This window comes from Micropterus dolomieu, linkage group LG09 (assembly GCF_021292245.1).
Source record: "Micropterus dolomieu isolate WLL.071019.BEF.003 ecotype Adirondacks linkage group LG09, ASM2129224v1, whole genome shotgun sequence".
NCBI classification, from domain to species: domain Eukaryota; kingdom Metazoa; phylum Chordata; class Actinopteri; order Centrarchiformes; family Centrarchidae; genus Micropterus; species Micropterus dolomieu.
The window spans coordinates 7994091-8021889 of NC_060158.1; the positions used below are offsets into that span (position 1 = coordinate 7994091).

Consider the following 27799-nt stretch of genomic DNA (forward strand, 5'->3'; position numbering starts at 1 on the left):
AAGAGCAACTAAGCAAGGATGACTGATGCTAAACTAGGAAAAGAATATAGATATAAATGTACTGATAACAGAAAAGGACAAATCACTCATTTATTTGTCTTACTAAAGGGGATTAAGACGGTTAGTTTTTCATCAGCTTTTACCGTCTTATCTGTGAACTCATTTATTACTTTGAAGATAGTCTCCACAGCTCTTACAAGGATGAGAAATGTGCAACGGGAAGGGGAACACCCCTGGAGCCAGCCCCGAGAAACTAAGCCAGCGGGCCGACGGAGGAATTCCCTCTTACTGACTGGAAACCTGAGATTCCCCTCTACACAATGGGATTACTTTTTTTCTTTTTTTCTTTTTTTCTTAACATTTATTTTCATCACAGGCAACAGAGCAGCCCTTCCCTCGGTGACCCAGCACTGGCACAGCCGCTTCCTAGCAGAAATGCAACTCACTTCCTATCACGAAAAAGATGACGGTGTGTACGTGCCTCACAACAATACTATACAAAAAAATCTTGAGCTGTTTAGAAGTGTACAGGAGGCTGCCATGGTAACAACAACAAAACACATACATGTGTCATAATCATGTTATGATTATAAAATAAAAACATATAATTGAAAAGGGAATTCAAACAAAACAAAAAATCTGGGTGAAAAAATTGGGTTCTCAGCAACAAATCATGTCAATTCTGAAAGAAGCAGTTAACAATTACAAGGCGGTTTGTTACACTTGTCTAGACATGAGGTTAATGTGTTTTAGCCTACTGATAGACTGTTATTAATAAAAGAACAGGAATATCTCTTGAGAGGTTTGATAACTAGGCTTCAGTACAACAGCGATCTCGCATGAGTATGTCACAGAAACACATGGACACACTGAACCTATTATGAGACTATGAAGACAGGGTGAGATTCACAACAATATGTCTTTGCGAAGAACTTGGCAGTGGGGAAGATGCTTGTCATAAGTAACATTTACATTCAGGCGCTCTAAATCACTTCCTCTTGATTAATTAGAGGCCCAAAAAAATCATTCATGTTCAAAGAGTTAATTTTAAAGAGACATTGCACCAGTTTTACACACAAGCTCTGGATAGACTTAATAAGCCTGCAAACAAACTGGGGGTTAGAAAAACATGAGGGTTTTACCAGCCAGAGAAGGTCATGAGAAATTATGCAATTGGCTGCATTATGGGAAATATAGGCTCCGGTGATTTTAGAGCTTGACACATACTAGGGTCTAAATGTCAAAATATCGCTGCCTCTGCTGCTTCGATTAGGCAATTATTTTTCAAATCTGTCTCTTATGACGTCCCCAACCTGATGGAGGTGCAATGCTAAATCACCCCTTTAAAAGACAAACCTGGTGGTTTTGCATGCTTTATCCTACTTACTATATTATGTAATATATACATTATGTATCATTTACCAAGTTTCCATATTGCTTTTCTAACTTGTAGGCAGCAATTGGTTCACATTACTTCCAATACAGTGTCAAAATCAACTTGCAGTGAATACTTTTGCACCTTTGCAGTTAAATATTGTGTGGCAATGCTGTTGTGATCTTTATTAAAGACTCAATCATGATGCATTCAGGGACATCTAAGAGTAGGCTGTCCAGTAAAACAAAAAGGAACAAATTCAAAAATATCCATTTTTGCTTTTTGACTTGACTTCTTAGTAAATTTTTCCAACAACAAACATCACAAATACAACAATTTGTTTTTAACTCTCAACTCTTGGATGTGAGACTGACCTTTAAAGCACCACTAAGGGGAGTTGATGAAATGATCTCCACTTACAGCTGCATTATAAAGTAACAAGAATGGGACTTCAATTATTAATTAATTACTATGATTAATTAAGATGAATAGTTGATACATTGACAAATAAACAATCAGGTCTCTGCAACTGAAAGAAAGGCAGCCTGAAAGATAGAGAAATCAACCTAACCTGGGGTGTTATGCAAATAGCAGTATTTGGGTTTTATAGGTAATATAGCTAAAACCATGGCTAAAACATGCAAAGCCACTTTTATTTTGGCTGCATAATACATCATGGATAAATGGGTAAACCCATCTGTTCGATATTCATATAAAAGTGCAGTGTGGAGAATTAAATCTCCTCCCTAAATGATGCTTGACTTGATTTAATTAGAACTCCCCAGACTTTAGCTTCAGTTTCATCAAGAGCAGTAGTAACTCTGTTATGTTAACAGGAAGATTAGAATGGTCAGATTTTCTGTCTTCTAAGCAATGCAAGATGGTTTCTAACTTTCTAGCTCATCATCAGGACAGCACACTGCCACCAGCCATGTGAATGTGAGACTATGACCAATATTACCAAAAGACATATTTTAACCAGAAGAAATAAACACTCTAACCTCATCTCCACCCTCCTACAGTGTGTCGTTCCGCTGCCATGTGTGCTCTTCCCGGCCCAGACTGAACTGACTGACCTCCTCTTCTCTATTTGATCTGGCTTTGACCTTCTGCGCATCTGGAGGTGGAAGGATATAATCTTTGAGTTCAAACCTCAAGGGGACGTTATTACAACGACCTATCAACGCGCACATGGAGCCTGGATGCTGGCTGTAAATTTAGGACATCAAGACATTGTCAGACCTCCACATCGTGTCATCACCTGTCTGGTAACTATCAAAATCACGGATGAATTGTGGCGTACAGATATTTTTTCCTCATGCATCATCATGTGCCACATGTGTTGGAATCGTTTTCACATGATAATGAAAAGTTATAAAGACATAAGTCAGTCGGATTCAGTAGTTAATCCTGATATAAAACAAAGGAAGGCCAGGCAGTAAAACTTTATCTTTTGCCCCACTGAGGCCACAACATTTACTGTTTATGTGTCCGTTGCCATGGGCCACTTTTCATTGTGCTGTCACATTTGATGTGGAGGATCTAATTGAAAAAAAAAAGTCAATTTATTGATCTCTAAGTGTGTTTACAACAAGTCCTAAAAATAGGCGCAGCACCAGTGTGACATCTGTGTCATGTGTTCTCTGGTCACATTGATTTGCTCAAGAGACAGTTGAGTGATAGAGATGCTTCAAACAAGCCAGCAAACACAGTGAATGGGATAATAAACTCTGGGTTCTCTGTTTCTCATTCAGAAAACCTCATTTCAATTTATTTAAAATTCCTTTTTTTTATGTTCAGTCGCTGTTGGGATCACTATTTGTCTAGAAGGTCATCCACTTGTCAGTAGTTTACATGCACAGTCTTAGAGTCTGTGGACTTTCGCATGGAGTTCATGTGAACAGACAGGATTCCTCTACACCAAGCAGTTCTGGGCTTTTTAATCATTAACCGCTTCAGTTTTGGTACAATTGCTTTATGTTTACTGATTTACTCCTTGTACTATTTGTGTAAAATAAAATAAAAAGATTAAAATGAAAGAATAAATACCGTTGAGAAAACACACAAGGTCCAGTTCATGTCACTGTTCCAGTGTTTTCCATCATATCACATCAGTGGATGGAGTTTGCCAAGCTGTCATGGAATTGTAGACGTTCAAAGTTTCATTTATTCTCTTGGCCATGTTGGATTAAAAGCTGAGATTAAAAAATTCATGATTGATACGATCAAAAGTTCCAGAGCAGCTACTAAATGGACCTTGTGGTGAGATTATTTCCTCAGCTTTAAAGCCCACATGTCGGGAAAGTCTTTAAAGTGCTCAGAAAAGTTGTGAACATCCAATAACAAACGGGCAAATTCCATCTGCTGACGAAGAGCATGTGGTATGGCTGAAAGCGCAAAAACAACCACTACACATGGACATTTTGGTGATACTATTTTCTCAACTGCTGTTTCCAAGGTCAAGAATGGACTTTGGACCTCATATTATAAGTACAGCAGAGAATGAAAAGTATACAAAAAATAATTGTTTCTTCTGAAACAATACAGGCTGAATGGGGAAAAATATGAATATGCAGTAAACTGTGTATACATTGTTTGTGGTCATTCATTCAATATGTGTCCCTACTTAAATCATGCATGTGATATAGTGACATATAAAGCCGCAAACACCTTTGATTAGCCTGACTGCATTGCTATTAATTTAACACAAGGGACTGCAATGTTAATTAATTGGTCTCAAACTTTACAGTTATTCAAGCGGAAGGAAGGTGAGGTTTGATATGAGGCAATCCCATAACTGGTTTCCTGTCGTTTAGAAGTCCACAGTAGCTGGAGTTGACTGATAGAGGCCAGCTCTCTAACCAGGAAAGCCCAGACAAATGAGGAACTCAGCAACCCAGCACTGTTTGCCTCATTAAGGGCTGAAACGCGTCAACATGATCCTGTCTGTTAAAACACAACACTGTAGAGGAACCGATCAGTCGGTGAGATATTCAACGTTCTTTTAACGTTGTGAATAATCAGATGAGGGAATAGAGCCGAGACAATGAGAAAGAAAGGCTGGAGGGGGGGAGAAAACACCACAATTCTCTACCCGTCCCCCCTTTTACTGCCACGTCAAGTCCAGGCCACAAGCCACGAGATGTTCTTGGCCCACATAATGAGGCTCCTACTGGGTTACTGCAAGTCAGTCCCACAGAGCGGTTCTGTAGTTCACCACAGATTCTGCCAATTTTCTTTTTGAAACCAGGTATTATTTAAAAAGAAAATGTCTGGCCAATAGCATTTTGAAGGACTTAAGAATATAGAATAATAGAAATGGAGAAGACTTTAGCAAAATATCATGACAATGTTCTTTCATACGCTGAGCAACCAGAAAAAAACCCTCACAAGTACAGTAAAACAGTATTTTAATAAATGACCTTTGTGTGGTTGACATTGTCACACACATACACACCTACAAACTGTGTACATACACACTCTCGCACCTACAGTATATATCTTGCATACACAGTCCAAAAGAATAAATACACTCATACTTGTATATGCATGCACACACACACTACGTGTTCAGTTGTTTTAAAAGGCTGCATTGCTTCTCCCTAACAGTATCTATCTTTATTTTCTCTGTAAAACAAACTAACAAATAAAAGAAATAAAAACCAACTCTTTTGTCACTGGCTTTAGTTTTTGTTGTTGCCCTCCATTTATTCAAATCAGGTGGACAAAACACCTTTCTATGACCTTTAATTCAGTCCAGTACAACATCACCACAAAGTTTGGTCTCAAAACCTACAAACTGAGACAGCACACCAACACCTAAAGTAGTACATTAAAGGAAAGCGGTCTCTACAAAAATCTTTTTAAATAAGGTTGTTTTTAATTGGAGAGCTGTTGCATTGCATTACATCATACTGGTGTTTTTTTTCTTTTCTGGTCACTTGTTGCATTTAGAAATGCATCTATAACTGTAACTGGCAAGAAGTAATACATAGCAGATGTTAATGTTGATGAATATGTGGCAACCCAATCATATACGTTTTTCTTGAAGATGCTATTTATTTATTTAGCATTGCTTCTTTTTGTAATGTACGGCTGCAAATAATTTCAGAAAGCAAGTGAGTTGTATTATATAAAATTAGAGTCTTCAGTCAGGTATTCGTCACTCTCAAATACTTTTCCTATGATCATCAAAACTCTCTGGTCATCAATTGTACTGTTCTGGCATCTAACAAGGCCACAGCACACCATAAAAAAACATCTCGTAATGCTATTTGGCTCAGATCTGACTTCAAAATGCATGTTTTGCTCATGTTACCTCACCGCTGACAAAAGTCTTAGGCACACTACTGTGCAGTATAACGTATGGCTTTGGCCACCTCTACCAGACTCTCTCTGAGCCAAAGGGGCGCATGCAAACCTCTCCAGTCAGCAAGTTTTATGGCAGCATGGCCAGCCTCCATCTCCCTCAGCAGCGGTGGAGTTAGACTGTGTACCCTGCAGCCTATAGATACTAGCTTGGGGCCAGACAACTCTATTTAGACTTTCCATGATACATTTTTGTAACTTCTCAGTGGACTGGTTTTAATTTTAATAGAGGGATCCTGATGAATGAGAGAGGGCTGACTAACAGAAAGATTATATTAGCTCTGATTACAGACAAAAGGGTAACAACACATTTCGGTGAGAGATCAAAAACACCTGACTGTATTATTTTACAAGTGAAATTTACTGTGGCAACTTGACAGCATAAGTGGTTAAACATTCATGCATTTCATTGTTCACTTAAATCATTTGCATCAAATTGTTGTGTAATTTAATTAAATTGCACTACATTAAATAAATAAATGCCAATGATTAATCTTGACTCCTGGCAATAATGTACAGACCATTATTTACATTACATTTATCTGACATTACATATATCTGACGCTTTTATCCAAAGCGACTTACAATTGCTATACATTTCAGAGGTCACACGCCTCTGGAGCAACTAGGGGCCAAGTGTCTTGCTCAGGGACACAATGGTGGATGGGTCACAGTGGGGGATTGAACCAAAGGCATAGTCTTATCCATCACCACCCAAAATTACAAAATTACAGCCCACAAACACACAACCATCCTATTTCAATGAATACTTCTAATGGCAGTCAGTGTCTCAGCTACCTAAAAGTCTCAGAGGTTGTAGTTGGAGTTTTAACGAACATGGCAGACATGAAATTACAGTAACACAGCACCTGAGCAAGGCCATAAAGCAAAGAGTTGTATCAAACTCAGCCAAAGGTTTTTAATGAAGTGAGAAGCCACTTTAAGTTTGGAATGCTTAGTAAAATTTACGTCAATTTGCCAATGAAAACAAGTGTAATTGTGGGCCCAGCTCCTCAAAAATATCTATTATGGTTATGGCGGCATACGTTAAAACTTTACATTTTTTACATTAACTACACCTAGTTTGAAACAAAAATCCCAGAGAGACACGAGCAGTGGTGGCACCAGTGAAAGCATTTCACAGATCTTTAGTTCTAGACAGCCAAATATCCACGCAGACAGGGCTAACAAGTGTTAATGTATTTACCCAGACTGTTCAGAGGAAGTGGCATGGGAACAGTCTGAGTCCTACAGTCTGTGGCCCAACAACAGCGTATCACTCTCCATCATCAGGAAGCTCAGCCAGTCGGTTCAGCAGGGGCTCTGGTGACGGATCAAAGCCCCGCTGCTCTGTCCTCTGATAACTGCTGGTTAGTGTTTCTTCATCTACTGCACTCCTTTTCTCCACAGGACTTGCACACAGCCGGGGACTGTTTCTTCTAACCCCCGAGGAAGATCATTTATCCAATTTATTTCAAATCACCGCAGCGCAGAGCACACGGCCCCTGAACCACAGTGGTGAGCACAGAGGGCCAGAGCAGTGAGATCATAAAGTTTGTGCTCCTAAAACCCTGCTCTCGCCGAGATAAATAAAGGGGCTCACAAAAAACAACATTTATTATATCAGCGAGCTTTAGGCAGGCTTGTCTCATTCAGGGTTTAAAGCTGTATACAGTATATCCAATACTAGACCACCAGGCAGGCTTCTTTGATCTAATTATCTCAGAAGCTAGATGACGAAGAAAGCTGACTGGAAAAAAGTACCACAAATGTGAGAGAATTTGTAAAGAGATATTTCAAAAGTGCAGATGTATTGATCATCTCTTTTTAAGTAAAGTAGTGATAAACCCTTAGGCACAGAGTCATTAACTACAACAGTGGCCTGTAACTAACACAAACAGCATTAACATCATGGTTTCACAAAGGCTAGTTAACATGCTACCCAACAGAAACACCGACTGAAGAGGTTAACTATCTTTTATATATTTAAAACAATAAATACAAAAACAACAATACCATTGTTGGTATAACGTGTTGTTTGTCCAAAATAGTTTGACTTAACGTAACATTTTGGAATATGTGCTAATTCGATTTCTCAAGATAAATAGTGCAACCCCCCAGCATGTGTCGTTTTTGATGAAACAAACTAGATATAATGTGTTAATTAGTGAGCTTTAGAGTTGCTGGTAGGTAGATTTTCTTACCTTTTGACAGAGCCAGGCTAGCTATGTCACTCCTTTTCCAGTCTTTATGCTAAACTAAGCTAACCAGCTGCTTCATATTTACTGTACTGACATGAGAGTGGTATCAATCTTCTTTTAACTCTCAACAACAAAGCAAATATGCGTTTTCCTAAACTCTTAAACTATTCTTTTAAATGACAATGAGTGAGGAACTTTGCTCCAAAACAAAAGAGTTTTTAAAGGCCAAATGTTTCAGCTCCTGGCGAAGTGATCAGTGAGTCATATGATATAGATCAAAAATCCTATCAGGTCCTGCAGATATTTTACAATAATTATATGCTGGAGGTTGATAAAAACCTCTTTTTGTTAATTACAGGGGTTGGATGAGTTTTCAGCTTTATAATTTTTTACATGCACTGGATGAGACAGTTAAGCATAATTGTGTGCACTAATAAAAACCTTTTCACTCACCATCATCAAGGTAGATCTGGTCCAGCTCCTGTGGTTCTTGTTTGATGCTGACAGTCAGCGTCGGGGGGCTACCATCCTCCTGAATGGAGCCCCGCCCGCTCTCTGGCACTGTGGGGTGCTGCTGAGCTCCTGGACTGGTGCTGCTGCTGACCGGCTGGGCTGGTGTCATGCACTGGGACGGAGAGAAAGGGCTGTCAGTTGGGGTGGAGGGCTGCGAGGTTGGAGAGGAGGAGGAGCTGCTGGGTGGGTAGAGACTAGGCGGCTGGTAGCGCCCTGGCGTCTCCTGGATGATAGAGACGTGTGGGACTGGGGACTGTTGGCCCGGGTGCTGGACTGCTGGACCGGAAGAGAGGCACTTGGAGAACGGCGGCGGTGACAGGTCATGCAGTTTAGGGCTGGTGCTCGGAGAGGACGGTGAAGGCAGCGAGGACGGTTTGGCTGCCAACCTTTGCTGGCTGACAGAGTAAGCCCCACCCACCACACACGGCCTGAGGTCAGAGGTCATCATCGGGGTCATGACCTGAGGGGGGAAGTATGGCTTTGGGTGCAAGGACAGGCCGGGACCACGCTGGCTGCACACCAGAGGGGCGTCATAGTCGTCATGTGGCTCTGTCTTTATTGTTGGAACTGACAGAAGAGGAGGGAAAAGCTAAATGAGTAAACACATATTCCAACCTTCCTGCAAGTGTGAGTGAGTGAGTGAGTGGGTTTGTGGCTAGGATACCCGCTGCCAAACAAACTCGCTCATCAATGAGACTCTGTGTCTGGGCCTGAGCTCTCCCACCCTGCTGAAAATATTCACAAAAAACAGAAAAAAAGCCGGAAAAAAGGGATGACTCATCAACACGAGAAACATCCAGCTGCTTCTATAATAAAATGTCTGTTTTCTTTGGATCCGTGCTCTGGTGCTAATATCCACTAAATGTGCGATATGAAATATGTTGCTGTAACAGCAGCTTCATACTCAGCAGGGTTTTGCAATTTAAAATAAATTAATGCTTACTCATTGAGACAGAGAAACAAAAGTTTAGTGAAAGCTGCTATTTAACACAAGATGTGGCAGAAAAGGACAAAATGGAGGCTTCAGGGGGTTTGAGGATTGTGGTTGTTGTACGAGCGAGAACCGATGCTGAGTTCAAATGAGGCAGGACTTGTTCTCAGTCGTCGGCATCTTGGCCACTTGTCCAGATTCCAGTGCAAAGCATGTTGGACACCGAATTTTAAAATGTGGGCCGTCAATCAGCTCCTGACACGACATCGATCTTATACAACAAGCGTTTCAGTCCAGTTACAAGCAAACCCTGAGCTACATCACCGCATCACTAACTGGATTGATTCCTTATTTTCTTTGTGCTGAAGCTGTTTTAGATTATTATATGAAGCATGTGCTTGAAATTGAAGCTGAAGTAGTAAATTACTTCATTCTTCCTTCTGCGATTCTTATTCTCATATTTTACTGATGCGCATTGTTGATTGTTTACCTGCATCTTTTTGTTTTTTGTGATTCCGCTTGCTGAGGGAAAGCTCTTGAAAAATATAGATTTAATCAAACATGCCAGGATAAATGAGGCTAATTAGACTTAAAAAAGAGTGCAACTAGGATGTATCATACCTTACTGAAGCCTCCACTGTCAACAACTGTAAAGGAGGAACTGCAATGAGATGGTTACACCAACCACAGCACTAAAATAGCACACGCACCCCTATTTTGGGCCCATTTGGAGGAAGTGTGTCTGTCTGCCTGTGGAGGATAGGCAGATGCACAGGCAGAGAAAGGAGCAGAAGAAGTGCAAATGTTTGTCTTGCCACAAAAGAGAGCCTGCCCCTGGGTTTCCGGAGTGTGAAAGTCAGCCGTGTGTGTTACTGTATGTTCCAAAATAAATCTCTTGTTTTTGTACGAGCTGTTGTAACACCTGCTCGTGCTAAAAAACAAAATGTTTGAGTGGCGTGATTTTAAAAAGTAGTAAAAGCTAAAACCCATTTACATCTCATTATTGAAAAATTTAGCCTTTCATAGTTTTTCCACCTGTCTTTTCATTCACTTGTTTGAAACTTTTCTTGACTTTCTCATTATCTGGAAGGTCTTGATACTGTTCACTCAGCTGGCTTGTTGCCTTTAAAGACTCTCACCCTTTAGGAGACACTGACCAGACTAGCTGTCCTCTAGTCTCTCCCCTCCCCTACACTCTCTGCATCCCGAGGACAATGCTCCACTTTCACAGCGGGGCACTCCATCGCCCACGTTACAGGGCTGGGCCAGTTCATTTGAATCACAGCTTTGAACCACCCACTGGATTTTCACTCCAAGCCCAGAGCTCAATTAGCGGCATTTTTTTGCATTTCAGTTGGTGGGTCAGTGTTTATATTTAGCTTGGCAATAGGTTCTCTATTCAAATAACATGCCTTTCCCATGCCCCCATCCCCGCTCTTGTGTGTCCAGTCACTGTAGCTACAGGTATGGAAAAGAACAGATTTTATAGATTTTACAATGAAGGAATAATAGCATTGCTTTGTTCCTCCCTAGCCAACCACCAGACAAAGGGGAAAACAAACTGTTCTCGTCTTCAGATGTGCTGGCTAAAATGTTTCTAATTAGTCTGGGATATGAAAGGCAAAGAGCAGACTGAGAGTGGTGAAGTGCTGCGGTGATGGCAGGAAAGTAAAAGACAGGCAGAATAAGCAGAGATGTGCTGAGGGTTTAGAGGTAATAAGGGGGGATTTTCCTAGTTTGGTGGCAAATTTGTATTAAATTTATTTTATATGATGATATATTTTTCACCACATGTCAGCCTCATAAAGAGACCGGTTGGTATAGCATAATTCAGTATCCACTACAGTGATTGGCTGACAGGATTGCTGACACCACAACCCCTCCCTTACTAACTACTAACAATTTCTAACCAGTTGTGGATCCTGAATTAGTGAAGTACTGAATTAAATGTTTTTTCTTTCCAGTTGTGACATCACAATGAGGGGTGGTTAAAAATGTCTTGTTTGAATTGTACAATTTCATCAAACAGCAGTTAGCTTAGAAGACATAAGAAGCAGCTTCATGCTTCAACATCTAACTCACATCACTAAATGCAAAATTCATTCCAAGGCCATACAATTATTGTTCCGTCAAAACTCCGACACAAGCGAATAATTCATGTGTAAGAGGAGGAAAAAGTTACCACTGGCAGGGACATAGGTGAAGCGCTGGTACTGGCTTCTTTTCCTCTTGCCGTTGCAGACGTAGAAGTTCACATGGACCGGAGTGGAGAGTCTTTGGTTCCGATAGGGAGGGATTTCAACAAGTATTGAATTCTGCAACAAATAAGATTGAACAACTTGTTGTGAGTTTTTTTTTTCCTACTTACTGTATACTTCACTCAACTTACTTATATATGTATCTGTAGTTAGCTTTAATCTTATACAGTTCTCCTTTTTTTAAATTTGCTCTGCTCTTCTCTGTTTTTTCTTTTCTTTTTTCTTTATCTTTATCTGGTCTGTAACACCTAATTTGTTCCTTGGGATCAATAAAGTGTTATGTTTTATCTTATCTTAAATATAATAAAGGCTGGGTGCAAATGTCAATGAAAAAAAGGGAGCCAATTTTTGTTGTTTACTTTGGAGAGAAAGGCACTTTCATATATAAAGATACTACACTGTAAATAAAAAATAAGCCAGACCAAAAAGGTGAAACTGAGCTACTTCAGCAATCATTGTAGAGGAGAATGCTTTATTCATTACTCATACTCATTCATAGATTAATGAATTCATAAATTGGTGCATTACAGGAACTGCAAGTCAGGAGCACAGACTGACAGAGTTTGCCAAAAATGAACAACAAATGCACATTAACTCTTGAGATGTATGTGGTTTAACATGGAGAAACATTATGTATTCATTGTTTTTTGTCAAATGTTTTTATTTCTTTTTCCATACCCTGAAGTTAAGTGTGTTGGGGGCAGTTGATAAAATCTGCAAATCTGGTTGTAAACCCTAACGAGAGAGCAACAGAGAGACCATGAAGTATGGTTATCAAGAGCCATGGTTGTTTGCACAGGGAATTTTCCAGATAGTTTATTTCCCCATCTTAGCTTCCTGCTGTCTGAGGAGAAAGTGAAAGCCAGGAGCGACCACGTTCCTGAGTTCAGCCTGTGGCCATATCAGCCCCATATGTGTGTGTTTCTGTGCATGCATGTGTGAATTTACAGGTTTGAGTGTGTTGGAGGTGCTGCTCAGTAGCCAGGAAGGAAGTCATCTGTCTACAAAACTGTGCTTCGGAGGACGGCTGGCTCTGACATGTACAGGTGAGAGCTGACACACATTATATTAAATCACTGCAATCGTAAAGTGAAGCCAGATGAGGATTTCTAACTTCTCTTATTCACCACCACCAATAAGCTGATAAAAACGTGTAACCTGTAATTGTGTCCAGGTTGAACAGGAATATTGGCAGCATTTCACTTGTGCTGCTGCTGTCCAACATGTTAATTTACACATATTCACAAAAAAAGAGACTTCATTTTGAATCCAAAACCATCCAGGAGTGAAAGTTTTATATGCACATGTGTCAATTCAACCCACTGAGGACTGAATGGACCTTCAATTTATGTAAAAAGCATGAAAACTATCACTGATTTGTTTTTTATCTGACAAAAGTGATTTCTCTCATGTGGTGGGGAGGAGAAAAATGCACCAAATTGAGCATGAAGGAGCATTTTTGGACTCCTCAAGTGAGCGCTTCAAGACCATTTATCTAACTTTATATGAGTAATCTGATGTATCTAATTGCAAATAATTCTTAAAATCAAACCAAAATGTTCCCTCTTCTCCCAGGTCTACCTCCCTCTTGGGGAAGGTCAGTCTATGCAGGTGACGGAGGCAGTGAGGTATTCTGAATTTGTGGTTTGGTCTGCGTTTATGGTGCAACAGCAGAGGTTAAACCTGGCCAAGGCAGCGTCAGTGTTTAAAATGGGACTAATCCAGCAGACTGGGCTGAAAAGGGAGGGAGCCAAGGAGGGAGGAGGAGAGGGAGGGAAGGAAACCTTTGTCTATTCAAGCAGACAGATGTGTCCCAGCAGTTACCGTATGTGTGTGTTCATGAGAGAAAGGGAAAGTATGTTTTGCAATGGGAAGACACTGGGAGCAGGTGCAGCGCCTCACATATAGACACCCTCTAATCCCCTCGTCTATCTCCCAGACTCCCACCACTACATCTCTCTCTCGCTCTCTCTTTGTCACAGGCCAAGACAGGACACACAGCCAAGTACAAACTCCCACAGGTTGAAGGTTGAACTTTTGAAAACCTTTTCCACACGTTTCAAACACAACACTGCTGTCCCCCCCCCGAGGGATGCTGCCTCGAGGCCAAGAAAATCAACAGTCATATTCCAGTTACTCTTCTGTGAGTGTGTGTATCCTTAATATGCTTGTGTAGAGCACTGTGTGTGCATCCCATGTTCATGTTAATTGTGTTAGGAATGCATGGTTTATAGAAATAGTTCGACAATTTGGGAAGAGGGTTAGATGAGAAGATTAAAACCTCTTTCACGTCTGTTCGGTAAATATCAAGATGTCTCATACTAAAGGCAAATAAAACCAAAATATATGTATATAATGTTTGGTTACCATTAGAGGCAAACAACATAATATATTGTTTTGTGTGTTTGTTTTGCATTTATGGTGAAATGGCCCTTTAAAGTAAAGAGCTGAATAAAATGCTGATGTGTTGTAAATCTAGATTTGTGATTCAGAAATTAATCAACTGAAAGCTGTGGAGCTTCATTCACTCTCAGCTCATTTGATTTAGCTAAAACAGTTGTGCTTAGTTCTGTTAAATGCTTGAGAACAGCTGCTGTATCCTGAGTGCTTTAATCCAGAACTGAGATGTCACGATAACAGTGTCACATGTATTACTTACAGGCTTTGAGGCGTCTCTATCAACCTTGGCCTCAGTCTCCCAGAGGTGGTGACCATCTAAAAGAAAAACAAAACAGAGAGAAACAGAGTTTTTTTAATGACAAATCGAAAAGCAAACCACCTACTTGGCTCCCAACAGAAATGAAGAAATGGAATGAGTGTTGTTATTATTATCTGTTACATCAGTGATATATAAAACAGCTACAGAGAGCTGAGGGTATCGCACACGTCATGCTGTCTGACCCACTACTCATGAGCTCATATCCACAGTCTAACAGACCTGAGACAAAAAGAGACGAGAGAGTGAGAGAGAGACACAGATACAGACAGAGAGAGAGAAATCTGATGCAATACTAAAAAAAAACCAGTCATACCAAAGAGATGAGCGAAATCTTTGGTGGATGAGAGAAACCTTGACTTCATCGCTGTGTGGAATCCCAACATGCTCGAGCAGCTGGTTGGCTCATTAATACACAATGACTGGAAAACGACAACTCGCCTCAACTTTCAAACTTCTTATTTCTTATGTTCTCATAGGAACCTTTCTGCTCTCCCCATATAATGATTGTTAAATGGGATTTGAATTTGCTCTTTTTCTGGTAATGTGTTTTTTTCTCCTTAAAGTTGCCACAATAAAGAGGTTTTCCCATCAGGCAATAAAACGATGCATCATACGAGCTGTTGGAAAACACAGACCTGCTAAAAAAAGTTTGATTTGTCATTCTGCCCAATGAGGTGTGATTAAATCTATATTTTTACAAATTTATTAGACACAGAAGGAAACCATTGCAGTTTCTTTAGACCCCTGGCTCATTAACAAGGCCCTAAAAAGACATTCAATGGCTGTGAAAATGACTTTTACGTGAAAAGGAAACTGCAGTTTAAAGAAAAAAAGGTCAGCTGTGGCCAAATATTCTTGAAGAAAATTAACTGAGATATGTGCTATGTTACTCACCAGGCTGTCTGCAGTTTGATAAGTGGAGAGTTTGAATTGAAGAGACAGCCCGGTACAGATGGATGGAGTAGCGCTCGTTTGTGTAGGAGTTGTGAGGTGGCAGAGATGGAGGAGGTGTAACTTGGCACTGACAGTTTCTATTATGTCTGAGAGGACACTGGAAGCCTGTTTACCTCTCTGTGATCTATTTTGATCTCACTTCTTTTTTACTTTCTCTCCCTGTCTGGCACACTCCTGGACTGGAGTTTTAGCTGCTGCTCTCCAGGAAAAAGTAATATCATGTGCATCACCTAAATGAGAGTGGCCGCTTAATGAAGAGTTCTGGAGTCAAATCTCTGAGATTTGTGCATAAATTCTTTTTGGAAAGGAGCTGAGTTAAAGTCAGCTAACAGTACGCAATAATCAATGGTAGAGACAAGTAAAGGAGAGGCTCACTCATAACAATTAAGAGTCTGTCTCAACCATTTCTTTTGAAAATACATTCAAATTTGTTTGTGGAATTTGGGGAATGGTCTTAATAATTACATTTTTGGCAAGATTCTCTGCAGACCTATGTGAGCCTGATACGCTAGACTGAGTATTTCAAAGTGCACCCAGAGACTGCAGCTTCAAAAGATGACATCAGCTCCACAAGGTTGTAGAAAAGGTCTGCCGTTGTGTTAGAATTAGAAATTAGTAATAGGCAAGTACTGCGTGAACAGAAAAACAGAACCTAATGTCACTTCTGCGTCTCATCTGGACAGCAATTTAGCAATAAAGAGAGAGTGAACAGAGCAAAAGAAGGTAGTACTACTGTAGCATATCACAGTCTATTTTTCTAAATTATATTTAGTGGGTTTTTTTAGCCAAAAAGCTTCTAGTTGAGATTTGTGACGTAGACCACTAAGCCACCAGACTACCAGACTATTTTCCCTCTTCTTACAAATACATGTAACAATGGATTCATGGCGACAGAAAACAAATTCTGCAGCCTTAAACCTACAAAAAATTCACAAATAGTAACAAAATGTGGACATGAAGTAAAACAAAAGTAGGCCTACTGCATTTTCTGGACACCACAGGAACAATTGTGACTGGTGCACAGCAAGGTGCAGACATCTGGCACGCAAGAACTTACACACACCTATGTGTTGTACTACAAATCAAACATATCATTTGAAAACCGTGTTGCAGGAAGCCTATGTGTAAACAATAGAAATGAAAAGGGAAACAGTTTGTCATACAGGAAGTTGTCCAGCATCCTCGTCAGAACGGTTCTCTGGTGGTGTACAGTGGATTTTTTAGTTTTATGTTATAATGGCATATATAATCTATCACATGTCAGCAAGGCAGCAATGGCTCTTCTTACTTCTTGAAAACATTATAATAATTTATTATATTCTATTCTGACTCAAACATCTTGTCAAAGGAGTTCAGAGCAAAATGTGACCAGTTAGCAAGAAAACAAAATTTTCATTCAACCAATGAGAATATTCCATCCTCCATGAAAGCAGTTTTGTCTCTAAAAATTGTTTGTTTGACTAAAACTTCAATCAGCCAGTCTGCCTCTGTGTTTCTCCCCCTCTCCTGCTCTGTTTCTCGCTGCCTCTCTTCACTTTGGGAACCTCTCCAGAAGGGAAGCCTTTGCAGCCGATGTCAATCCACAGGAGGTAAATATGTTTTTCAGATCTCCCTCTACGTCTCTGTTTCTGGCTGTCTGCTTTTCCTTCTCTCTCGCTCTCTGACTCACACGCTCATCATTTTTCACATCAATGCAGAGATAGAAAAATTCAATTTAGCACTTTGTTTTCTGTGCCCACCTACTGCCAGGAAACTTCTCAAGAGCTTTGAAAAGTTAAATGCGTGGGATGCCTTTGTTTGAAAAGAGTGTACCAGATAATTGATAACCACAGAATGTAATTGATAACCACAGAATGTTCCAGAGTTGTAGAGCAACATCTGCACAACGCCTGCACCGATCCAATGAAAAACTTCAGCAACAGTTACTCTCCAGTTCCCCTCCTACCAAGTTTCAGCAAGCACAATATGGTTTCTAACTCCCCAGCCCACTGTGCTGGATAATATCCAATATTATCTAAATTAAACAACTCTGCCTAAACCGCTCCCCCAAAACCACCCGGACCATATAAACCCAGTACCCCTCTCCAACTCTCACAACGCCCAAGCTCCACTCGCCTTGGCTGCGTCCCAGCCTCACAGAAGTCTTACAATTCACATTTCGTTAGCAATGGTCTATACAAATCATTACTTTCTCAGAACAGACATAACACAGAGCAGTCAATGACAGCAGTGGTGTGCTGTACAGAATCATGGCAGCCGAGGGGGATCAAACAATATACAATACAGTTATTTGTCATGTTGGGTTTATAAAGGGAATCAAACAGTGCCTTGTGCTCCTTAATTGGGGCTGGGTGGAGTGAAACTTTGGTGCCCAGAGTGAAACAGCGGGGTGGCATGTGCCCAAGCCCTCATAACGTACAGTAAATATAAACACATGCTCTACCCCGGCCCATGTGGCATACTGAAAGAGGTCCCTTGTCCTCTGACTGATGACTGAAACTTCTTCCTTCCTGCTGCCCTGAAAACACGTGGATTTTGGAAGTTGCACGCAAGCTGCTGCGGTGTGGAAGGGGTGGCGACTGAGCCGAGCTCCGGGCTGATAAATGGCATCAGCAGAGGGGGAGATATTGACATGCACTCTTCAACAGTGATACTTGCAGCTACAGTGGCGCCTGTCACCGCAAAACATCAGCGCTTTCATCAAGAACTCACTCTCTGGAGTTTCTCAAACAGGCCTGTGATTTTTATGAATCATACACTATAATTTATGAAAACATAATCCCTGCTGTTTATGTGGCTGTAATTGATTTGTTTATGAAAACAGCCATTGTTCTCAGAAGTGGCAGAGGCAGCCAAACCACTGAACGGCTTCAAGTGGAAGTCATTGTTCTATGAATGCAATGAAACCAAAGCCTGTTGACCAACACTCCTTCCAAACAAAACCACTGCTCAAAGCTAGCAAAGCCAACCGAGCTAGCACAGAGTCCATGTTAAAATCAGCCTCATTCCCTCCACTGTTACATTACTGTCAACTTGCTCACAGTTCTCATGAGCTTTAAGGAGGATGATTATCTGTAATTTTCTGCAGGTAATTCCAGACACCATCTGGCAGCCTTGTAGCATGATAATCCTCTCACAGTTCAATTTCCAGGGCCTCTCATTGTACAGCGGCTCTGGCCAAGAACAATCAGACAAAACTGTCGGTGTGTTCCAGTCAGACATGGAAAGCTAGTTCAGGTCTCTACCAGTTTGAAGCTCCAATTCAACAGCTCAAAGAAAGATAGAAAGGTGAGGAAGATGGGTCAACAAAAACACAGTTACCCCGCAGCTGAGGACTTTGATGGATCAGGGAAATGCTTATTCACAGTGATACGGATTGCAGCAGACCAGGCAGCTGTCGAGTGCAACAGGCCAGATGTGAAAGTGCTCTTTTCACTAGAGGGTTTCTCCTCTGCAAGGATTTCCTTCAGGATCTCTCACTCAAATTAAGCTATCATCAATCATGGTGGGGAAACACTGAGCAGAAAACCACACATTATGAAAAGTAAAAAAGACGTAAAAATGACCAAAAAGAAAGTACAAGGAGATACACAAAACATATCCATACGCTTTATACAATGGCCAGATAATGTAAAATTACTTTAATGCATGAGTTACAATAATCTTAAGGAAAATATATAATAATATAATATAAATAAAGTTTTAATAATTTAAAACATTTTCCTGATTATACTTACATACTTTCTACTTTATGTAGCATTTTCAATGCAGGACTTTTACTTGTAATGGAGTATTTTTACAATGTGGTATTGGTACTTTTATTCAAGTAAAGTAAACTTTACAAAGTATCATTACAGAGTTGCATCTTCACTGTACAATGAAAACCATGTCTAAATTTGGTGATTTTGAAATTTTCAGGTAAATATATAACTCTCCTACTTTTTCAGAACAAACTATCAAAATCCCATTAGATTAGCTGATAAATGTATTGTTGCAATGTTGAAAACATTCAGTATATAACTATTAAGTTTTTACCGAGTAACTGGTTTTAAATAAAACTTATTTAAAACCAATAATTTTTTTCTTCACAGTTCCTGCCCTGTGTTCAATCTTTGCCCCTCACTTTGTCTTTCATTTCTATTTGGATTTTGGCACCTTTAGCCTTAAATAACAGACAATAAATTACATCTGAGAACTTCTCCAGCAGAGCCCAGAACATTAAACCACTAAAAAAAACAGAGGTGAATAAAGGATGGTAGGGCCTAATTTCCCAAATGGAGTGACTGGAACTTATCAAAGACAGAATCTTCTGGGCAGGCCGGGGCAAATGAAAGCAAGGTGAGATTCAGTCAGGTTTAGATTACAGGCTGATGTCTACAGCGCCGAGGCCATAGAGTAATCTCTCATGACTGATTGGCTGTAACCAGGAGTGACAACTGAACTGATGCTATCTTGTTTTTTTTCTACTGAGGCGGCACTGAGGCGGGAGACAGGAGGGGCAGGAGGGTGTGATAGAGCAAAGCTGATATGCAGTTACTGTTTTCAGATGTTGTGCTCCCATTGACTAGCAGGTGACAGAGTGTGTCTCTCTATGGGGAAAACATGGGATTTCCTTTTGCATGAGTCATGGGTAGCAACAACCACACACTCAAAAACATGGATATGAAACTGGACATATTGTATGAGCCCTTACAGTTACTGTCTCTTTCTCTGAAACACAAATAAAACACATATAATGTGTCGTTTCCCCAGAATTTCATTTGTCAGTGGAGTGGAAACATCATTTAGATCCAACGGACACTAAAACAAAAACCAAAACAAATGAAACTTTTAGTTTGTTGGCAGCCTCTTGCAGGCAGCATCCTGCCTGCAATGACATGGGAAACTGACACACACACACATGCTTTTGAGCATGGGATGCAAGCAACATACACAACATGTCAATGCCCACATGTTCTGTTACCGCAGCTTTGTGAACGGTATTTTGTGAGAGTGCTTTATTGGAAAATTTGCAGGAAAATCGCCCAAATTAAATGCTTAAGCTCCTTATGGCAACACAATCCACCACTTTGGATTTATGAGTTTGATCGTTAAACTGTTTCTCAGAGCTCTGCTTTGAGCATGAGTAAAATAACAATAAAAGCACATTGAATATCAAAATTCTATTAGTTCTGCTTGAGGATGTAAGAGCAGAGATGAGTTGCCTGTGTTTAAAATATGCAAAATAATGTAACAACATTAACAACAATGTAACAACATTTCACTCTAGAGAATAATGAAGTCTCTATTTGTCTAGTGTATCTATTTGCCTATCTATTTATACAGAGAGCAGCTGTAAAGAAGACCCAGTATGATCCATAGGGAGCCCACAACTCAGAGAGTTAATGAACTGAGAGCTGGTGGCACAGAGGCAGCTTGGATAGAGAGGTGGAAGGATGGAGGGAAACAGAGGGAGGGCAGTGTTGTGGAAGCCTGGCTTAAGGGTGTTTCCATGGTAGGATTGCCCAGGAATCTGATGCTGGTGCCAGACACGGGGAAACCCTCATCAAAAACAAGGGAGCACACCCATTAACACCAGTCCAGAGCCTGCACATGGCCCTAAAGACAGCCGGATTAAGAGCTCAAACGGAACCAGAGCAGCTACTGACCCAAACAAGCGTGTTAAGTTGTGTTTCTGGTCACATCTTTGATGCTACAAAACAAGTTGCCTGATTCCTTGTCTTTTAGTTAAATTTGTCCTGGAGGCAGAAGTGAACTCGTTGGTTGGGTTAAATTTTATGGGGTAGAGCTCAGGGAAGCAGGGATGGGCTTTGAGTCTTGTAAAATAGGCAATTGGTGTGAGAGGATCCAATAATTAAGTGTAAAAGTTTATTCTTGACCTTGGAAAAAAGCAGTTTGACAAAAAGGAATCTTAACTTCAAGTCCACTTATTAGTTTTTTCTGTCACTTTCATAGCATCTCATGGTCTTCCTCAGCGTATGGAGTTTAAATTATTAATATTATAGGATTTTTTTTCAGACGTTTTGAATTAAGAGCATATCAGATTAAGAGAGGCATGAATGTGACATTTATTTACCGTATGTTAAGATGAATTCTACGGATACACTTTCTTTACTTTCATTTACTGGAGATTACTAATGTATGGACATTCATTTTGAATATTTTAAAATATCTTAATCCCTTTGTACTTATTTGAGAAACTATTTTACTTTGCTCATGTATCCTGTAACTGAGTAGCGAAGTGATGCGCCAACTAGTGACATTATTGTTGTCTCCAGAGCAGCTCTGCCTGATCAACTCAACTCAAACTCTGATCTTGCCTCCTCTCAGGAAGAGATCAGGGTTAATCAAAGGGTTATGTTCATTTAATCACTTCTTGTTTTGATAAACAATCTCACTTCTCCATTGTACAGAGCTGGGGGTGCAGCTTTGAATTCCTTCTTTCACAGGTGGAACAAAGAAAAGGCTTCTCTCTTTTTTTGAATGAGTCACCGGGCTGATAGGATCACACGTGTTTACATTGCTCAGCCTTGGCCCAAACTGTACCTCACGTTGCTTTGCTAAAGCTAATCAAGGAAATTGCTGTTTGTAAACCTCTTCGTATCAACATCTGGGAGCAGTCCCCTCTTCCTCCAAACCAAAATGGCTTAAAGTAAGAAAAGGAGAAACAAATACTGAGGCATGGCACACAAAAGTGCATGCATCCACACCATGTGCACAGCTAGCCACCCACCCTCAATCTCACACACACACACACACACACACACACACACACACACACACACACACACACACACCTAAACACACACACACAACACATGCTGCATTTGTGATCCATTCCTCTGCTGAACAGGCAATGGAAACTTCTGCAAATGTAAATCTGCTGGGTTAAAAATACAGTGCATTAATGTGCACCACATGTGGCACTCTGGCAGGATGGAGGATATTTTGACGGCAGGGGGAGAGGAGGGAGGTAGTCCTGGGGTTTCTCCAACACCGTAGAGAGACGCACACACACATACATATATACACACACAGCTGCACTGAGACAACACCGTGCTCCAGGACTCCTCCTTTTTTACCTTGAGCCTTTTCCACAAACACCACCTTGGAGTCGTGCTGGAAGTTGTGTCCGTCGATGAACATCCTCTCCCCTCCGGGGGCGGGACACGTCTCCAAACTCTGCTTATCCACCAACGGCAGCTCCTGGGCCGATCTCTGGGCTGTGGGAGGGAGAAAAGAAACCAGCCTCATCGTTCAGCTAATACACACCCACTCCCCATGCAGACCTGAGCATCCAGACGGAGGCTGAATCACTACCTAGACAGTTTTCACAGAGCTGCTGGTCAAGCTGTAAACCTCTTCATGTTAGAGTTAAGCTGCCTCTTTGCCAGTATGTAGGCAGAGGCTCCATGTTGTGTTTACTTGTGTTTTCCTCAAATTATGGTGGATGTTTTGTCTCAAATATTTAATTTGAGAGTATATTTCCTTTCCTCATCTTTTTAAGTCCTCTCTCTTACCATTTGGCTTCTGATTGCCTGCTTGCTTTTAGTTTTTCTAAAATTATATACGACTTGCCGTGAAATATTTACAAACATTTTCTGTCTAAATGTAACCATGATGTCTTGGCCAGCTCTCTCTTGTGAAAGAAATGTGTAATTTTATAGTGATTGACCGGGATACATAAATAGAGGTTCAATAAAACCTGAATAGTTTTCTCACATGAGGACCATCTTTTTGTAACTCGATGCTTCTGCTCTCTGATTTTGATAAAACTCTAATTCTCTTTTTCTGGAAACCATCAATCTTTCCCACATCTCTCTGTTTCTCTCCCTCTGTCTGTCTGTCGTTTCTGCCTCACTCACACACAAAGTGAATTTTGGTCAAAACAATTGCTTTGTGGCAGTCGTTCAGAAACTAACAATGCTCTATTTCAAGGGGCTGAGATCATGGTTTAACTACTGTCTTTCATTTACCTCATAAGACTTAATCTCTATGGCAGCTCTCATTGCCAGAACCACATGAAGTGGTTGATCTGCCTGAGTTTCTCCCGGTCCAGTGAAAGGTCAACTCCCGTGCAATGCAGAGAGTCAATAGAGTTTATCGAGCAAGGCCTACATAGGCTTTACACACTGTCAAATTAAAACATAGATCACAACCGCATGCACAAGTTCTGCAATAGCTCTAGTTACAGGGCTGAGTCAAATGATTGCTATCTTTATGAGTAAATCTTATCTTTTGATTTAGTGAGTCATCAAAACACCAAATCCTCTAACCCAACAATATTTATTTTACAATGACAAAAGAACACAGAAAAGCAGCAAATTCTCAGATTGAAAAGTTTGAACCAGTGACTCTTACATTTTTGAGTGACAAATTACTTTAAGGGTTAATCTATTAGCAAAGTTTCTACCTGCTGACTAAATGATTAATCGAGTGGTTCCCAAACATTTTGTCTCGTGATCTTTTAAAAAGAGCAACCACCCATTGTCACATGTGTCATTTGCCTATATAGTGTTTTTTCCCCCTTCTAACCATAGATTGTCTGATTTGAGTAGATATATAGAGGCCTGAAATAGTAAAGCTATCCACTATTTTACAGCAACACTTAGAGTCTAAGAGTCTACAGTAATGCTTCAAGGTAAATGCTAATGTCAGCATGCTAACATGTTCACAATGACAAGGCTGCTACCAAGCTTTATCTTTAGCTTTATAAGATTTATCATGTTCACCATCTTAGTTTAGTGTGTTGCTAACATTTGCTAATTAGGACTAAACCCAAAGTAGTGTTGTAGTTAAGACCGCCCAAACCGAGACCGAGTCAAGACCAAGACCAGGTGCCTGCATTGCATGGCACACAATAAAATGTGGAACGAGATCACAGGTACTTCACAAATTGATGTGAAAGATCCACATTCCCATTAAAACATCCACATACAAACACTAAGAGCTGAAATCAACATAAGCATCGCAGGGAGGGGTGACAGCCGTTAATTAGGGTTATTGGTTGCATTTGAAGCAATATGTTTTACTTCCAATCAAAGTAAGGATGTTAACAAATCAGACAATGCAAAAGCAATTTATTGATATTTCCAAAGTTATGGTCTTGACTGGTGTTGAACAAAAATCCCGAGTCCTGAATGTCCAAGAACGAGACAAGACCGAGTGCAAATGCAGTAGAGTCTGAGACAAGACCAAGACCATCAAAAAGTGGTCTTAACCAGTCTTAAGACCAAGACCGGTCTCGAGTACTGCAACACTAACCCAAAGTACAGCGGAGGCTGAATGGGAATGAATTTTTCAGATATTTGGGTCATAAATACAAGAACTGGACAAATTTTGACTTGATGATGGTGCTGCATGAAAAGGCAGGAGATCACCAAAGTGAATGTCCATCCAATAGCCTGGCGAAAAAAAGATGAGGGAAAAATAACTCAAACAAATTAATGGAGTTTTGTGTAGCAGAATGTGTTTTATTTTACCTTTTTTGTATCCCACTGATCCTGCAACCCCAAAAATATATCTCCTGACCCATAAGAGGGGTCTGGACCACCATGTTGGTAGCCAATATGGTGACTAATTTAACCATTTACACGCTATTCAAGAGGCCTTAGGGGACTGAGGAGTTCAGGCTTGATATTTTTAAGGAAAAACAATATGAGAAGACAGAGATGGGGACTCGAGTGCGACTTAAGTCACACACACAGTGACTTCAGACTCGACTTGAGACTCGTCCTCAAAGACTCAAGACTCGACTCGGACTCGAGGTGCGGGACTCATGAACAATGTTTACTCTTACGAAACGTCTGATGAGCTTGCCGTTATTCCCTCCCTCCGTTACCTATAACCTGCCTACGTAACACGTAGCATCTGCTGCGCGCGGCCGCACGTGAGAGAGGACAACAATCACCGGCAGCTGCTCCGCCATTCATCATAAACTTTGGCTGAACGCAAATAGGTTAATAACCTGTGGTGAGTAAACATGTTTAGCTCAGGATTGGCCATCTAACGTTAGCTTGCTTCTTGCTTCAGCTATGACCTAAGAGAGGTTAACTCCGACTGTCGTTCATTATGAAAAGATGAATGAGCGTTTGTTTACTTGCCAAATTTGTGGTGGTCGATAAATGTAATTATTTACGTCCCACTGGCTGCCATCACGTTAATGACTTGACTTGGACTCTTGCTCAGAGACTTGAGACTTGACTTGGACTCTAGCTCAAAGACTTGTGAGCATCTCTGTGAGAAGACTTACAGCACTCAATGGGGTTGGATGAAGCCTGCAAGGACACCGTTCTCCCCGTGGACTGGTTGATGTGAACCCGGAAAACCATCCGCACACGTGTGTTCTTGCGTCCAATGTCAGTCTCCCCCTTTCTCAGCTCAATGTCCGAATTACGCAGCTTCAAGATCCCTGCGCAGTCGATCCTGTGTTTGTGGAGACACAAGACAGTTTGAGTTTGAGTCTGTCCACAAGACAAATCATCATTTGCATTAACGCTATATACTCTTAACAGTTAATCAGACTGTTTATTATACAACATTGTAGCTAAATCAAAAGTGATTTTCACTCTGGACTCCATCAACACAGTCCTGAAAGAGGCTGCAGCCATGTCAGCAGAAGATTAACACCACAAACCCCCAACAGAGCTTCAATGCATCCACTCTTGGGTTACGTTTAAACTCTACAGACACAAATGGCTGGGAACATTCATTACATGTTTGTTACGATCCACAAGAGATGCTAAAATACTGTATTCCTCCTTCCACAAATCTTACAACCGAGAATTGGCTGTAAAGATATTTTTACAGTGTCAAAGTCTTCATCGGACACTTAATAAAAGCCCCTCCTCCTTTTCCCCACTCCCCTCTGTCTGCTCCGCACTCATCTAACTTTGTCATATTTAAATACCTTGAGCCTCTCCAAATGGTTTCTGGCATTTCCATCTCCATGCTACTTGATGCCGCATTCCTCAAAGCCTAGTTAATGTCAACTTTTATACACATTTGAACACTCCCTAACATTCTTCTCGCCAGACACCAGGGTCTGCTTCACTGGCAAAGTAATCAGGTGTTGATGCTAAGGACCCCAGCTGTTGAGCTCTCCGCCTACGCAGACAAGCTGAGTCCGAAAGGCGTCTGTTCAGTGCCTGAGAAAAAAATTTAGAAAGAAAGCACGATACCAAGAAGAGGGCCAGTATTTCTTTAAATTAATTACTTAAGAGTTAATTGGAGTCATACCAAGTTGACCAACGCCATTTGTGGCATTCATATTAGCTAAAAACATTTGAACTGGTGTTGATTAATGATTTAATTTAAGTTCTCCTAAATCATCATGAGTAACTATTTCAGAAATATAATAATGCCTGTATTCTATACCACATATTAAAACATTAAGATGTCATACTGGTGTACATGCCAAGATGAATAAATCTCCCACAAATCCCTGGCCTGCTCTGTAAGTACTCTGAGGTGTGTCCTCTGTGAGGAAAGAGAAACCATATCCTGAGGTGAAGTCGTTGTATAAGGGGAGCTTATGTGTTACATCCATTAAAACGCAGAGAAAGTGCTGATGCTAGCAGGCTGCTACTGCCTGCAGCTCAGACAGAAACTCTGGTCCCTGTTAGCCGCACAGAGCTTCCCCAGTAATCTGATCTCTGAGGCTTATAAAATGGGAAAGCCACCCATCTGTGTACAGAGGGCAACACTTGCGTAACGCATATACACAAAAATCAGACACACAGAAAACTGTACATCGGGAGCAAACTTCATATCTCCAGATTGTTAGCTTTTTTTAAAGAAAAGCAGTAATCTAACATGTTTTAATATGGTTTAATTAGCCCAAGAGGAATCCTATTTCCCCTTGCAGAGGACCAGAATGTTACCTCAGTTAAAGTAAACTCCTTAAAGCTGATATCTAGAATTATTTTTAACTTTTTTCAGGAAGTTAGTGTCAATTCTCAAGCCAGTTAAGTCTGTTACTGAGTTGTGACTTGAGACTTGCTATGTAAAAAGACTTGACTATAGCTCTAAATGTCTAAAAAGTTACATCCAGCCCACACATCTAAAATTATTGGCAAGTCTTGAATGAATAAAGACTTGACGTCCAAGTTAAAACTGTAGATGCTAAAAAAAATTATTTTCACCTGATTTGACCCTTTGTTTTGAGTTACTGTATGTGAACATGTTTTAACCTACAAATGGCCAAATCAAAACTCCCTGGTGGGGTACAGCCCTTGATACTCACATGGCCCGCATGTTGTTCTCTGGCAGCAGTGGGATCTCCAGAACCTTGGTGTTGTTGTGCAGGGCCTCATGGCTCGGGGTGGACACTGTCTTCCCAGTGATACGGTGGACCTGGTAGAAGGCGTGGGGCCTCAGTAGCCTGTCGTCAGCTGTGCCAATGAACAGCTGCAGGGTCAGAGGCTCGCTCTCCATGTAGCCATGAAGCTAAGAGGGGAGAAAGAAAGAAAAGACACAGTT

At 40.7% G+C, this 27799-nt stretch overlaps 1 protein-coding gene across 1 annotated transcript in view; it reads right to left on the reverse strand.

Annotated features, from left to right (window-relative positions):
* Positions 1-2376: 2376 nt before the first annotated feature.
* nfatc1 (nuclear factor of activated T cells 1) overlaps positions 2377-27799 on the reverse strand; it is a 35543-nt gene continuing 10120 nt past the window's right edge. Inside the window, exons 5-10 of the mRNA XM_046059517.1 lie at positions 25572-25744; positions 22402-22542; positions 14306-14361; positions 11571-11703; positions 8398-9024; positions 2377-2492 (exon numbers count right to left, since the gene is read on the reverse strand). Of these exons, the coding sequence (XP_045915473.1) occupies positions 2392-2492; positions 8398-9024; positions 11571-11703; positions 14306-14361; positions 22402-22542; positions 25572-25744 (1231 nt within the window). The 3' untranslated portion in view covers positions 2377-2391. The remainder of the gene's footprint in view (positions 2493-8397; positions 9025-11570; positions 11704-14305; positions 14362-22401; positions 22543-25571; positions 25745-27799) is intronic.